At 40.7% G+C, this 16474-nt stretch overlaps 1 protein-coding gene across 2 annotated transcripts in view; it reads left to right on the top strand.

Annotated features, from left to right (window-relative positions):
- The window catches only part of NUP133 (nucleoporin 133), a 72700-nt gene that overhangs the window by 6052 nt on the left and 50174 nt on the right, over positions 1-16474 (top strand). For both annotated transcript variants that reach the window (XM_033195600.1, XM_033195601.1), the window contains exons 3-9: positions 1052-1155; positions 2914-3021; positions 3949-4083; positions 5502-5672; positions 7726-7881; positions 8203-8273; positions 13906-14053. In XM_033195600.1, the coding sequence (XP_033051491.1) occupies positions 1052-1155; positions 2914-3021; positions 3949-4083; positions 5502-5672; positions 7726-7881; positions 8203-8273; positions 13906-14053 (893 nt within the window). The remainder of the gene's footprint in view (positions 1-1051; positions 1156-2913; positions 3022-3948; positions 4084-5501; positions 5673-7725; positions 7882-8202; positions 8274-13905; positions 14054-16474) is intronic.

Genomic DNA, 16474 nt, shown 5'->3' on the forward strand with positions numbered 1-16474 from the left:
CTCAGCCTCCTGAGTAGCTGGGATTACAGGTGCACGCCACCACGCCTGGCTAATTTTTTTTTTCTGTTTTTGGTAGAGACGGGTTTTCATCATGTTGGTCAGGCTGGTCTCAAACTCCTGACCTCATGATCTGCCCACCTCGGCCTCCCAAAGTGCTGGGATTACAGGCGTGAGCCACCCCGCCCAGCCTTTTTTTGTTTTTGTTTCCGCTTATTTATTTTTTGATGTGGAGTCGTGCTCTCTTGACCAGGTGGAAGTGATGTGATCATGGTTTACTGTAGCTTCAGTCTCCTGGTCTCAAGTGGTCCTCCTGTGCCTCAGTCACTCTAGTAGCTGGGAAGTGCAACACCAAGCCTGGCTGTTTTTTTTTAGAGACAGAGTCTCACTTTGTTGCCCAGGCTGGCCTCAAGCAGTCCTCTCACGTTGGCCTCCCAAAGTATTGGGATTTATAAGCATGAGCCAGCATGCCTGGCCTAAATATGTCTTATAGGAAATAAGCTATCTGGTCTGTTTGTAACAAAAAAATTAAGGAATATTAAATGTCCCAAATACAACTGTTGCCTTTAGATATGTTTCTTTTTTTTTTTTTGAGATGGAGTCTGACTCTGTTGCCCAGGCTGGAGTGCAGTGGTGCGATCTTGGCTCACTGGAACCTCTGCCTCCCAGGTTCAAGCGATTCTCCTGCCTCAGTCTCCTGAGTAGCTGGGAATACAGGCATGTGCCACCACACCCAGCTAATTTTTTGTAGTTTTAGTAGAGATGGAGTTTCACCGTGTTAGCAAGGATGGTCTCTATCTCCTGACCTTATGATCCACCCACCCTGACCTCCCAAAGTGCTGGGATTACAGTCATTAGATATATTTCTAAAGCTGGTTATCAGAGTTAAATAGATCTGTTGTTTTTGGTGTTGATAATTTTGGAATATTCAAAAGTATTTGTTGTGAATTAGTCCTTTCTGAGTGTGCCAATTACTTTTTTTTTTTTTGATAAAGCGTGTGGTAATAAAGATTTATACTATATGATTAGTCACTCACCTCATCTTTTCCTTTAGTCGATGATCAGCTGACCGTTAACATAGATGAAGGTGGATGGGCTTGTCTGGTGTGCAAAGAGAAGCTCATTATTTGGAAGATTGCTCTGTCACCTATTACTAAGGTAATGGCTCTTTAGAGAGCTGGAAGGAGATGGAGGAGAGGAATGCCAATTGACTTTTTTTACCCTAATTTTTTTACAGTTGGAGGATAGTTAATATGAAACTACTTAGGCATTAAGGGTTTGCATTTTCATAGTGATGTGAAATAATAAGCATGCATACGGCCGGGCGCGGTGGCTCAAGCCTGTAATCCCAGCACTTTGGGAGGCCGAGACGGGCAGATCACGAGGTCAGGAGATCGAGACCATCCTGGCTAACACAGTGAAACCCCGTCTCTACTAAAAATACAAAAACTAGCCGGGCAAGGTGGCGGGCGTCTGTAGTCCCAGCTACTCGGGAGGCTGAGGCGGGAGAATGGCGCAAACCGGGAGGCAGAGCTTGCAGTGAGCTGAGATCCGGCCACTGCACTCCAGTCCGGGCGACAGAGCGAGACTCCGCCTCAAAAAAAAAAAAAAAAAAGCATGCATACACATTTGTATATTGGGAAAAAAGTTTCCCCCTTTTAAAGATCTGTGTTTACATTTAATAAAATTAGAGACATTGAAATTTTCAATGAATATTGTGCTAATCCGTCTGCCTAATGAAGTATCAGACTAAATGCTATCCATATAAGCAAATGAACTTTGAGTTTGCATATTTCCGAGAAGATAGAATTATGTTTTGTTGAACCTACTGAATGATGCTTAATAAAATAAGAAAATATACCAATTGCTAGTTAAACTTTTCACTTGTCCACTTCCAACAGTGGGATTATCATTTGCACGTCTAGTAACTTATCCTCAGCAACCTTTTTCTGTTCGTTACAGCTTAGATGCACTACTCTCTTCCACCACTCATTACTCACTTGGCCACGTTCCATTGGAACTCAGGGCTCCTGCTTACCTCAACTCTTCACTTCTGCTGAACTGTGTTACTGCTGCCTAGAAAAGGGTATATGTGGTTAGGAGTAATAGGTGAGGGAGAAGTCCTGGGGGACATACTGAGTTAGCTGAGGGATCCTGATATTTGGCTGAGAGTCTAAGAAATATTTCCTAGGTAACTTGGTATAATTACTCTTTGTTCATGCTAATTTTAAATGTCAAATAAACAAATCAGTAGTCGATTGGGAAAGTTCCATAGGAAGCCTAAGCACTTCTCTTAACCTTATTTAGCCTTCTCTTAAGTGGACTTTTCTAGCCCGGGAAGAGGTTAGGATAGTTGTTCTTCAGAGTTTGGTCTAGCTTTTTTTTTTTTTTTTTTTTTTTTGAGACGGAGTCTCGCTCTGTCGCCTGGGCTGGAGTGGTGCAGTGGCCGGATCTCAGCTCACTGCAAGCTCCGCCTCCCGGGTTTACGCCATTCTCCTGCCTCAGCCTCCCAAGTAGCTGGGACTACAGGCGCCCGCCACCTCGCCCGGCTAGTTTTTTGTATTTTTTTTAGTAGAGATGGGGTTTCACCGGGTTAGCCAGGATGGTCTCGATCTCCTGACCTCGTGATCCGCCCGCCTCGGCCTCCCAAAGTACTGGGATTACAGGCTTGAGCCACCGCGCCCGGCCCAGAGTTTGGTCTAGCTTTAAGTTTTCATGATTCAATATCTCTTAAGATACTTTGTTTTAAAATTACTGAAAGCCTGATTAAAAGGAGATGTGAGAAGAAAGAATATTTGTAGAATGGTGTTTCCAGCAATGAGTCAGAATCTAAAGTATGCAGAGAAGGGAAATCAGATGCATCTTCAAAATATTGGATTTGATGTGAAAGATTTTCTGTTTGGGTTTGTTCTACAGTTATCGGTTTGCAAAGAACTTCAGCTGCCATCTAGTGATTTCCACTGGAGTGCCGACTTAGTGGCTCTCTCTTACTCTGCTCCCTCAGGTGAAGCACATTCTACTCAGGTAGGTGACTTAAAAGCTTATTGAAATAAGCTTTTTACAGTAAGGACATCCTAAAGTTGAAGGAATCATCCTATTTGATTTTGAGACATAACTATAAAGCTATAGAAATCAAGACATTGCGATATTGGCAAAGAGAGCTACACACATAGGGCAGTGTAACAGAACAGAGAATACAGTTACAGATCCACATAAAGGCGCCCATTTGATCTTTGACGAAGGTGCAAAAGCAATTCAGAAAGAATGGTCTTTTACAGTGATTTTTCTCTGTATCAATGCATAGTGTAGGAACATTTGTAATTTTAAAATTACAGATGACCAATTTGTATTGTATTGAATTTTCCCTTAAACCTCATACTTTGTTATAAAGATTAATTTGAAATGGGTCATAGATCTAAATGTAAAACAGTAAAACTTTTAGAAGAAAACAGGAGAAAATCATTATGACCTGAGATTAGAGTTCTTGGAAATCACCAAAAGCATGATCCATAAAAGAAAAGTTTGATAAAATTAATATTAAAATTAAATAAAAATTTAAAGCGTTGCTTTGCCAAAGACAAGAAAATGAGGAGACAAGCTACAGAATGAAAGAAGACATTTGTAAATCATGTATCCAGTAAAGGACTTGTATCCAGAATATTTTTTAAAATTCTAAAAACTTGATAAGAAGACAATCCAGTTTAAAAATAGGGACTAGGACTTGAACGGACACTTTGTGAGGACATAAGGATGGCAAATAAGCACATAAAGAGATGTTCAGCATCATTAGCCATTAGAGAAATGCAAACCAAAACCCTAGTGAGTTCTTATTTCTGATTTTTCTTGATCAAATAGTAAATTGTTCTGTTTTTTTGTATCAGTGTCATCAGACTCCTGGTTTTGGGGTTCTTCTTTTATTGTGATTGCCGATTGTTGTGATCTTGTTTTGAGGCTGTTGCTGTCATGGTTGCCACCAGAGAAGGATCCATCCGCTATTGGCCAAGCCTTGCTAGTGAAGATACCTACACAGAGACTTTTGTTGATTCGGGAGGTGATAAGACTTACAGTTTCCTAACAGCAGTGCAGGTATACCATGGATATTCCTTTATGTTTATTGGAAAGCTGTGATTTGGCTTGGAAATGAGATTTTTATTTATTTTTTAAAATAGAGACCAGATCTCCTTATGTTGCCCAGGCAATTCTCAAACTCCTGGGCTCAAGCAATAACTCCTGCTTTGGCCTCCCAAAATACTGGGCTTACAAGCATGAGCCATTGCACCCAGCCGTGGAAATGAGATTTGATGACTAAAAATGTGGAGTTTTGAAGAGACTATAGAGACCAGGGAGGAATCAAAAAGAGACAAGGAAGAGAAGAATGTAAGGATCTATGATTTGAACAGTTAGACGGGCTCTAAAATACCAATTTCAGATAGTAGTTTGTGATATGCATTTCTTTTAGAAACATTTTATGAGAGTGGCTTGTTTTTAAGCCACCATCAGACACTATAAAGAATGGTTTGCATTATCTTCTCTGTAGGTTCACAAAGAAACAAAATCTGGCTGAGCATGGTGGCTCATGCCTGTAATCTCACCACTTTGGGTAGCTGAACTGGAAGGATTGTTTGAGGCCAGGAGTTCAAGACTAGCCTGTGCCACATAGTGAAACTTTGTCTCTACAAAAAAATTTTAAAATTATCTGGACGTGGTGGTGTGTGCCTGTAGTCCCAGCTGCTCAGGAGGCTGAGGCAAGAGGATCTCTTGAGCCCAGGAGATTGAGGCTGCAGTGAACTATGATCTCACCAATGCACTTCAGCCTGGGTGACAGAGCGAGACCCTGTCTCTAATAAAATAGCAAACAAAAAATATAAATAAAAATAAAATCTGATAACCTGATTTGTTGAATCTGAAATATGAGCGTGTAGTTTAAAAATCAGAATTTAAGAAACATGGACTTTTTTTCTGCTACAGAAGTTTTTTTGTTTTTTTTTTTCTTTTTTCAAGACACAGTTTTACTCAGTCACCCAGACTGGAGTGCAATGGTGCAATCTCAGCTCACTGCAACCTCTGCCTCGTGGGTTCAAGCAATTCTTGTGCCTCAGCCACCCAAGTGGCTGGGATTACAGGTGCGTGCTGCCACACCCGGCTAATTTTTGTATTTTTAATAGAGACTGGGTTTCACCCTGTTGGCCAGGATGGTCTCTATCTCCTGACCTCAAGTGATCCACCCACCTTGGGCTCCCAAAGTGCTAGGATTACAGGTGTGAGCCACCATGCCCGGCCAGTTTTTCTTTTTTCTTATGAGAGTTTTTCTATGTAGGATTAATAATATCAACTGAATGGATTCTGAAATGTATTACTTTAATAAAATAACAACATTCTATTTTGTATTCTTTTAGATTTATTTCAATTACAATGATTTTTCTCTGTATCAAAGAATTTTTTTGTTAGTTTTCTTTATCTTAGCGTTAGATGCTAAACTGAACTGATCTCATATTTTTTCACAGGGAGGAAGTTTTATTCTGTCCTCGTCAGGAAGCCAACTAATTCGGTTGATACCTGAGAGCTCAGGAAAGATTCATCAGCATATCCTGCCTCAGGGGCAAGGCATGCTTTCAGGAATTGGTCGGAAGGTTTCTTCTCTTTTTGGAATTTTATCTCCTAGTAGTGATCTCACAGTAAGTTTATAAAATAACTATTTTACAAGCTTATTTCTTAGTTAAATCAGTAAGTTGAAAGTATGCTCTGAAGTTAGTGTTGCCTCCATATGGACGAAAGTGTATACAAAATAGAACCTTTGATCTTTTTAGTGAACTGTTTTTATTATGATGAAATGAGTTCATACTAACCTTTTCCCATAACTTGTAACAGTAATATCTTTAAATCAGATTATCTCACAAGTACATTTTTGGAACTAAAACTATTATGTAAAATTTAAAATGTGTTTCTTAAAGATTAATTTGACTTTTTAGATTTAACTGGAAGCGTGTCTCTACTGCCATGCCTCTAGCTGTCTGTGTGGGTGACTGAAATCTAGATCTGTTGGTTGGATTTCTCTGCCCCATACTCTAGTATAGTGAAGGGAGGATGATGGCAACTAATATTTATGGACCATCTACTCACTGCTCGGTGCTCCGTAGTTGTTATATTCATATTGTGTAATCATTGTGACAACCTGTAAGATAGTGCACTTTCCCTCCAGTTTACAGATGAGGAAGCACCCTCAGCGAGAAGGTGTGTAACTGCTGAGTGGCAGAGCTGGGAGTAATACCCAGGCCTGCTCTTTTTACTGTGCTGTTGTCCTCTTGTTTCAGATAATTATCATCACCTGCTTCCTTGAATGTTCTTTAAACCTAAACTTAACATGTTTAAAAACAAATTTATTGTATTCTTTCATCTCTCCTATTGACTACTCACTTACCCCTATAAAACTCATTTCTCTTTTGATCTGTTTTTGTTAAGAGCACCATCACTTTTTCTCAGTGACCCAGGTGTAAAACCTTGTTATTTTTTGTGTCTCGCTCTCCTTCTATAGCAAACTAGTTATTTACCAGGTGCTGTAGATTTAACTTCTATCCAGTCTGGTTTCCATCCCCATCTTTCTGCTTTTGATTGTTATGCCCTAACCTATATTCTTGATAAATTTTACCTAAATTCCTGGTACCTGCTCAGTTTGCTTACTGTTGACCTTTCTGCCCCATCGCTGATGGGTTTTAACACAAAGCAATCATGTATATCCAGCTTTAAAAAGCCAAATATCTGTACTTCATGATTAAGCGTATACTGAAAAGGCAAAATAATACTCTTGTGTGTGACTACATACATTCTGCCAAATGCATTCGAACACAATTCTGTGTTCAGAAGCTATTGATAATATCTCCCTTGATTGCTATACTTACAGATTCACATTCAGCACTCTCTGCTGTATGTCCCTGATTTTTCATTATTTTTTATTTTTATTTATTTTTAAAAATAGAGACAGGGTCTTACTGTGTTGCCCAGGCTGGTCTCAAGCTCCTGAGCTCAAGTGAGCCTCCCTCCTTGGTATCCCAAACTGTTGGAATTATAAGCATGAACCACCACACCTGGCCTCATTATTTTTCAAAAAATCCTTATTTTTGCTTCTTTTCGACTTGTCATCTTCATTCCGATGTTAGAGGATGACTTCTTATTCTCTAAAGACGCTGTAACTTTCCCACCTTTCAGCTCTGCTCTTCCTGGGCCTTCCACCTATATCCTTCCTCTAGAGTCCAACGTTGCCCTCAAACTCTATTTCAGGATCACTTCTGCTGCTGTTGTTGTTGTTGAGATGGAGTCTCACTCTGTCGCCAGGCTGAAGTACAATGGTGCGATCTTGGCACCTTTGCAACCTCTGCCTCCGGATTCAAGTGATTCTCCTGCCTCAGTCTCCCAAGTAGCTGGGATTATAGGCGTGTGCCACCACACTCGGCTACTTTTTTGTATTTTAGTAGAGATGAGGTTTCATCATGTTGCCCAGGGTGGTCTTGAACTCCTGAGCTCAGGCAATCCACCTGCCTCAGCCTCTCAAAGTACTAGGATTGCAGGGGTAAGACACCACACCTGGCCCAGGATTATTCCTTTCTTTAAATCCCAAAGGAAGAATTCTGCTAGGATTACTAATCACATATGTGAAATTTGAGTTTTAAAACAATAATTCCTTAACATTAGAATTTAATCTATGAATTTGACTTCTTTTTCTTTTCTGAATAGCTTTCAAGTGTTCTTTGGGATAGTGAGAGATCAAGCTTTTATAGCTTGACAAGTTCAAACATCAATAAATGGGAATTAGATGACTCTTCAGAAAAACATGCATACAGTTGGGATATAAATAGAGCCCTGAAGGAAAACATTACCGATGCTATTTGGGTAAGAAACAATAATGTTCATCTCTGTAATTCACGCTGTGGTTGTATGATAATGCTGGTTCCCTTAATTATGCATTTCAACACATTTCAGTGTAATAAACAACATAATGTATAGTTATCAGATTAAGTGGAAATGGGGTAGTCAATCTCTAGAAATATTGGAATTGCTGGTTTACTTGCTTAGCAATTTTTTTAAATGTATACATTATTCATTCATCAACTGAGTTATCATGGGTGAAGCACTTCACTAGGTGCTAGGGGTATAAAGGTGAAAATAAATCATTCCTACACTCAAGCTTACATTATTGATATTTTCATGTAGGGATCTGAAAGTAACTATGAAGCTATTAAAGAAGGAGTCAACATTCGATATTTGGACTTGAAACAAAACTGGTAAGCAATTAATTTGTCATAAAGAACATAGATAAGAGTTTGGAAAAAATAAGTTGATGTTTATTATAAAATGATGCGCAATCTCACTGTCTGCTCTTTTTTTGGAGACAGGGTCTCACTCTGTCACCCAGGCTGGAATACAGTGGTGTCATGATAGCTCACTGCAGCCATGACTTCCTGGGCTGAAGTGATCCTTCTGCCTCAGCCTCCCAGTAGCTTATACTGCAGGCATGTGCCATCACACCTGTATGATTTTAAAATTTTTCGTAGAGATAGGGTCTCACCATGTCACCCAGGTTGGTCTTGAACTCCTGGGCTCAAGCAACCCTCCTGCCTCAGCATCCCAAAGTATTGGGATTACAGGTGTGAGCCGCCATGCCCAGCCTGTTCTTTTACTGCTGATCTTCTCATGCTAGCTATTAAGCTTTACTGAATGGTCTTGCTGTTGTTTATTGAGTGATACTAGTTCATTTGGGGAATTGAGACATTTTTCAGCCTTAAATGGTATAATCTTACATTGGTATCTCATTCATTAGAGACAAAGCTTTTCTGCTCTTACAGCTAGAACTTCTCTTCTTTGCTGCCAAGAGATACCTGAGACCCTGTCATTGCCCACTGCTGTGGGTGCCCCATGGTGTGATCTTCCTCTTATTGGATGTATCAGGCACATGTTTCCCACTCTCTGTTGCTCAAGGAGCTTTAGGCCTACGTTTGTGGCTATGCTGAGTTAAGGATGGGATAAGGCTTTGTCTCGTTAGTACAAATTAGAGCTTTATCATAGTTCATACTCAGAGTAAATTTCCTCATAGAAACAGTGCTCTAAGTGGTGCATAGGATGCCAGGTTAGTCTGATAAAGCTAATTATCCCATGTTACTATTTAACTTTAATGCTCAAGGTCACATGGAACTTAAAAACCATTTGTAACATTGCTTGTAGTGAATCCAAATATATAACTAGTAACCCTTCAGAAGACAACTTCTCAGAAGTTGAAGACTATTTTTTATGAGTTTTAGAGTAATTTTTACTGTTCTTGTTACATGTTTTGGGTTAGTAGAACAAATTCTACTTGTTCCTTGGAGAGACATTGCAGTTGTACTACTTTGTGTAATTTTTCTCTCTGTTGGGCTGTTTAGACTCTTAGTAGGCTCCTTTACAGTCTGGAAACCTTATTAAAGCTATCAAAGAGATAAAAGTAATAGTACTGTTTAATTTCTGTAAGCATTTTAATTAAATACAATTTACCTGTTTTTATTTGTCTTTACCAGACTTTTGGAAATGTAGGACTACTGCTAGGACAGCCTGCTGTGGGCATATAATGCAGACATTTTTCTTTTTTATTTTTTTTTTGTGACTGAGTCTCACTCTGTCACCCAGGCTGGAGTGCAATGGTGTGGTCTTAGCTTACTGCAACCTCCTCCTCCCGGTTCAAGCGATTCTCCCGTCTCAGCCTCCCAAGTAGCTGGGACTACAGATGGGTGCCACCACTCCCGGTTAATTTTTGTATTTTTAGTAGAGACGGGTTTTCACTCTGTTGGCCAGGCTGGTCTTGAACTCCTGACCTCGTGATCCGCCCGCCTCGACCTCCCAAAATGCTGGGATTACAGGTGTGAGCCACCGCGCCCAGCGATGCAGTCATTTTTCACGTAATTTTCTGAATTGGAGGCATGGGGTTGAGAATGAGAAGCATGCTTAGGAATTGCTATGCAGGGTCCACCCAGGGCTTCTCTCCCCCAGTGTCATGCTGACCAGCGGGGTCCCTGTGAGGTGCAGCCCTCATCCTCCTTGACCTTACTCTCCACCTTTACTCAAAATGATCCAGTTAGTACTCTATTATGTCCTTGAGGCCTCGTGATCAGAACTGTACAGAGAATTTCTCATATGGGTCCATTTTCTTTATTTTAAGAATAGTGTCTGTCTTCCTCATAGTCACTCACACCTACTGATTTGTTGTCCATTTGGGCAGAGCTACAATCTGAGCTTATAATTTCAGTGAGTAGCTGGGCTGGGTGGCTCACCACTTTGGGAAACCAAGACAGGAGGATTGCTTGAAGCTAGTAGTTCAAGATCACCTGGTCAACAAAATGAGACCCTTTCTCCACGCAAATAAAAATAAAAAATTAGCCAGGCATGATGGCGTGTACCATAGTCCCAGCTTTTCAGGAGGCTGAGGCGAGAGGATCACTTGAGCCCAGGAGATTGAGGCTGCAGTGAGCTATGATCCCACCACTGCACTCTACCGTGGGCAACAGAGAAAGATCTTCTTTCTGAGACAAAACAAAAATAAATAAATTATTTTACTAGATGATTACTAATACGAAGTTTAGATATCTTCATTTTAGATATAAAGTTTGGAATTTTTTTAACCTTAACTTCATTACTTTGGATATACTTACATAAAAACTTGTCAAGCAGGAGGATCACTTGAGGCCAGGAATTCTAGGGCAGCCTGGCATTGTAGAGAGAGGGACACTGCCAATATGTTACAAGTTTGGGCCAATATTCTTTTTTTAAAATTGATTTAAAAAATTTTTTTATTTCATGGGTAAGTTCTTTAGTGGTGATTTCTGAAATTTTAGTGCACCTGTCACCTGAGCAGTGTACACTGTACCCAGTATGTAGTCTTTTATCCCTCACCCTCCTTCCCACCCTTCCCCTTCAAGTCCCCAAAGTCCATTATCATTCTTATGTCTTTGTGTCCTCATAGCTTAAACTCCCACTTGTAAGTGAGAACATATGATATTTGGTTTTCCATTCCTGAGTTACTTCACTTAGAATAATGTGGACCAGGCCGGGCGCGGTGGCTCAAGCCTGTAATCCCAGCACTTTGGGAGGCCGAGAAGGGCGGATCATGAGGTCAGGAGATCGAGACCATTCTGGCTAACACGGTGAAACCCCGTCTCTACTAAAAAATACAAAAAAACTAGCCAGGCGAGGTGGCGGGCGCCTGTAGTCCCAGCTACTGGGAGGCTGAGGCAGGAGAATGGCGTAAACCCGAGAGGCGGAGCTTGCAGTGAGCTGAGATCCGGCCACTGCACTCCAGCCCAGGTGACAGAGCGAGACTCTGTCTCAAAAAAAAAAAAAAAAAAAAAAGAATAATGTGGACCAATATTCTTGAATTCCTTTCAAGAGTCCAAGCAGAAGTGATAAAGTTTGGGGAGCTAGGGGAAGAGAACCGTGAAGAGGGAAAATGAGAGCTGTGCTAGGATTGCTTGCTTTGAAATGTCATGTCATTTAGTTACTTGCTTGGTTTCTTGTTTTTAATTGTCAGTAGAGGGTGCTTTGCCACCCTTTTAATATTTCTGAGACTTGAATGAAAGTTGCTAGTAATAGGGCTGGACGCGGTGGCTCATGCCTATAATCCCAGCATTTTGGGAGGCTGAGGTGGGCGGATCACCTGAGGTTGGGAGTTTGACACCAGCCTGACCAACATGGAGAAACCCCATGTCTACTAAAAATACAAAAATTAGCCGGGCGTGGTGGTGCATGCCTATAATCCCAGCTACTCGGGAGGCTGAGGCAGGAAAATTGCTTGAACCCGGGAGGCGGAGGTTGCAGTGAGCCGAGATCACACCACTGCACTCCAGCCTGGGCAGCAAGAGTGAAACTCCACCAAAAAAAAAAAAAAAAGTTGTTAGTAATAGATGTTTTAGAAGAGCTAAAATAGGAACCATTTAATTTATTGGGGGCAGCAAGTTTGCTAGACTTAAGGGACAAATAAGCTTTAAGATGCAAAATGGTTTGTTTTTACATATACAGCAGTTTGAAATTTCTATAACCGATTGTTAAAAAGCCTTTACATATATATGTATATTTTTAAACATTAGAGACAGGGTTGCCCTGTTTGGTCTTGAACTACTGGGCTCAAGCGATCCTCCTGCTTCAGCCTCTCCCAAAGTGCTTGGATTAAACACATAAGCCACTGTGCCTGGCCTAAAATTATTATTATTATTTTTTTAAGAGTCTCACACTGTTGCCCAGGCTGGAGTGCAGTGGTATGATCTTGGCTCACTGGAACCTCTGCATCCCAGGTTCAAGTGATTCTCATGCCTCAGCCTTCCGAGTAGCTGAGATTACAGGCACATGCCACCATGCTGGGTGTTTTGTATTTTAGTAGAGATGGGATTTTGCCATGTTGGCCAGGGTGGTCTCGAACTCCTGGCCTCAAGTGATATGCCCACCTCGGCCTCCCAAAGTGCTCGGGTTACAGGTGTGAACCACCACACCTGGCCTTTTAAATTTATTTTAGAGATACATGGTCTCACAGTGTTGCCCAGGCTGGTCTTGAACTCTTGGGCTCAAATGATCCTCCTATCTCAGCCTCCCAAAGTGTTGGGATTACATATGTGAGCCATCGTGCCTGGCGGTAAAATTTTTTTTTTTTAATGTTTTTCCTCTGGACAAAAGCGAGTAACCTTTAAATAACTGAGTACATCAGGGACTGGCAAACCTTTTCTGTAAAGGGCCAAAAGTAACTGTTTTAGGCTTTGGTGGCCATATAGTCTTTACTGCAGCTACTCTATTTCACCAATAGTATCATGAAACATCCCTAGAAAATGCATAAATGAATGTGTATGGTTGCCTTCCAACAAAACTTCATTTATAAAAACTGGTTTGAGATCAGTTTCACTGGAGGGCTGTACTTTGCTAATCCCTGGATCAGATAGTTGTTTTGATCTTTTTTTTAAAGTCCAGTTTATTGAGCTATAATTTATATAGAGTAGAAAATTTACCCTCTGTAGTGTATAATTCTACAAAATTTTTTTCTTCTTTTTTTTTTTTTTAAATGGAGTGTTACTCGATCACCTAGACTGGAGTGCAGTGGTGTGATTTCAGCTCACTGCAACCTCCATCTCCCGGGTTCAAGCAGTTCTCCTGCCTCAGCCTCCCAAATAGCTGGGACGACAGGCATGTGCCACCATGCCTGGCTAATTTTTGTAGAGACGGCTTTGCCACATTGGCCAGGCTGGTCTTAAACTCCTGATCTCAGGTTATCTGCCCACTTTGGCCTCCCAAAGTGCTGGGATTACAGATGTGAGCCACCGCACCCGGCCCTAATTCTACAAATTTTGACAGATACATAATTTAGTCATTTAATCACAACAGTCAATACAGAACAGTTGTATAACCCCCCAGATTCCCTTGTGCCATTCTGTAATCGACCCCTCCATCCACCCTTAGCCCCTGGAGACCACTGATGTGGTTTCTGTCTCTATAGTTTTGCCTTTTGCTTAATGCCATAGAAATGGAACATACAATGTAAAGCCTTTTGAGTCTGGCTTCTGTCACTTAGCATAATACATTTCAAATGCATTTGGTAATTTTTTTTTTTTTTTTACTACTGAATAGTACTCTTTTGTGTGGATATACCACCATTTGTTTATCTGTTCAGCAGTTGGAAGACATTGGGTTGTTTTCAGTTTTAGGCAATTATGAATAAAGCCACTACAGTCATTGGTACACGGGTTTTCGTGTGAACATATTATTGGTTTTTGTTTTTTTTTTTTAATTTTCTCTTGTATAGGTATCCACGAATGGGATTGCTAGGTTATATGGAAGCATATGTTTAATTTTATAGGAAACTCCTAAGTTGTTTTTTAGGGAGGCTTTACATCTTTATTTTTTATTAATTAGTGATGGGCTGGTGATTTTGGCAGCAGCATGGCACTCAGCAGACAATCCGTGTCTCATCTATTACTCTCTGATAACAATAGAAGATAATGGTTGCCAAATGTCAGATGCAGTTACTGTAGAAGTCACTCAATATAATCCACCTTTTCAGGTAAGATTTATGTTGGTTAAATTAAAAAGCAATAATATGTTGAGTATTTTTCTTTTTTTTTTTTTTTTTTTTTTTTTTTGAGGCGGAGTCTCGCTCTGTCGCCCAGGCTGGAGTGCAGTGGCGCAATCTCGGCTCACTGCAAGCTCCGCCTCCCGGGTTCACGCCATTCTCCTGCCTCAGCCTCCCAAGTAGCTGGGACTACAGGCGCCCGCCACCTCGCCCGGCTAGTTTTTTGTATTTTTAGTTGAGACGGGGTTTCACCATGTTAGCCAGGATGGTCTCGATCTCCTGACCTCGTGATCCGCCCGTCTCGGCCTCCCAAAGTGCTGGGATTACAGGCTTGAGCCACCGCGCCCGGCCTGTTGAGTATTTTTCTAACTATTTCAGGGTCTTATTTATTTGTTTGCAGAGTTTTGCTCTGTCACCCAGGCTGGAGTGGAGTGCCTTGATCTCAGCTCACTGCAACCTCTGCCTCCCCTTCCAGGTTCAAGTGGTTCTCCTGCCTCAGCCTCCCGAGTAGCTGGGACTGTAGGCGTGTGCCACACGTTATTTGGGTTGACGGTCCCAAATTTTTCAAAAAAAAAATGAATTATGCCCAGCTACTTTTTATAGTTTTACTAGAGACAGGGTTTCACCATGTTGGCCAGGCTGGTCTCGAACTCCTGATCTCAAGTGATTCCCCCAACTTGGCCTCCCAAAGTGTTGGGATTACAGGCGTGAGCCACGATGCCCGGCCCATTTCAGGGTCAAATTTCTTGACAGATTTCATCTGCAGGACTTGGCAATATTTTAAAATAGATTGTTTCTAGACATTGTTGCATTTTCTTTGCCATCTCAGGCTTGTTCTTTTGCTTAGTTGGCTAAAGGAAAATTAGAATGGAAGCAACTAGCAAAAAGCAGTTTGTTTATTCTGCTCTAGGTCTTTGGAGGGATTGTCATCTCTGTATTTAAGTAGAAAGAAGGTATTGATTAATTTCAGGGTGAAAGGAAGGAAGAAACCACACTGGGCATGATGCATACATGCCTATAGTCCTACCTACTCAAAAGGCTGAGGCAGGAAGATCACTTGAGCCCAGGAATTTGAGGCTGTTGTGTGCCATGTTCACACCTGTGAATAACCACTGCATTCTAGCTTAGGCAATATAGTGAGACCCCATCCTAAAAAAAGAAAAAGAAAAGAAAAGAAAGTTGGTAGGAATTAGGGTTTGGTTTAGAGCCTTGCATATTATAGAAAAATCCCCCTTTTTACCCAAAGCAAGATTATATTTGTATTCAGCAGTGTTACATAGTCATCAAAGTTCTTGTAAACAACTGAAAGACAGGCTTTCTAATTTTAAGTTCATTAATAACAATTAAACGTGTTTAATAACATATTCGTGAAGAAAAAGTTGAACATCTATAAATTTATTTACTCTTACATGGTATCTAATTCTGTTAAATCCTTGTTTGTTTATTTTTGAAGAGGGAAAGTCTCGGAGTGCAGTGATATTCACAGGTCCGTCAGTAGTGCATGGTAGCCTCCAACTCCTGGGCTCAAGCAGTCCTCTCAGGTAGCTGGGATTACAGGTGTGCACCACTGTTCCTGGCTTAAATCCTCACTTTTTTTTTTTTTTTTTTATCCTTACTCTTAACATGACTTGTTTAATTGAATTCTGTAAGAAAATCTTTTGATTTGTTCTTTTATGTCAAACAGAAATAAACTTTATCGTGTGTTCTGATTATGCAGTGTGGAAAACATGCTCAGTGTTAGAAAAAAATTCAGCCAGGGCAGAAGTTTATAAAGAGAATTTGAGGATTAAAAAACAATTCTAGGACCTCACATTTAGTGTTTCTGTAAAATTACTTCTTTAATAACAGCTTATTTTTAGCATATTCTAATTTTATTTAATGAGATTTATTTTTATTTCTGCCTCTGATTTTATGTGTAAACAAATCAACTAAGTTTTCTTGTCATTAATATCTTGCCAGTAAAGTAAGAACCAAAATGTTTGTTTATCAGGGATCATTTATAAAAAATTGCCAGTTCTTAATACAATGAATTAGTGCTTTCATTTTCTCCCTTGAATTTGTCATAGGCTTCTAGTTATAGTCATCATCATGGAAATGTTTTCAAAATTTGTTAATTTTGGACATTAACAAATTAGGCCAGGTGTGGTGTCTCATGCCTGTAATCCCATCACTTTGGGAGGCTGAGGTGGGTGGATCACCTGAGGTCAGGGGTTCGAGACCAGCCTGGCCAACATGGTGAAACCCTGTCTCTACCAAAAATACAAAAAAATTAGCTGGGTGTGGTGGCATGCGCCTGTAATCCCAGCTACTCAGGAGGCTGAGGCAGGAGAATCATTTGAACCTGGGAGATGGAGGTTGCAGTGAGCCAAGATTGCACCACTGCACTCCAGCCTGGGCAACAGAGTGTGACTC

The sequence above is a fragment of the Trachypithecus francoisi genome, unplaced genomic scaffold (genome assembly GCF_009764315.1).
Source record: "Trachypithecus francoisi isolate TF-2019V2 unplaced genomic scaffold, Tfra_2.0 Lachesis_group5, whole genome shotgun sequence".
Classification (NCBI taxonomy): domain Eukaryota; kingdom Metazoa; phylum Chordata; class Mammalia; order Primates; family Cercopithecidae; genus Trachypithecus; species Trachypithecus francoisi.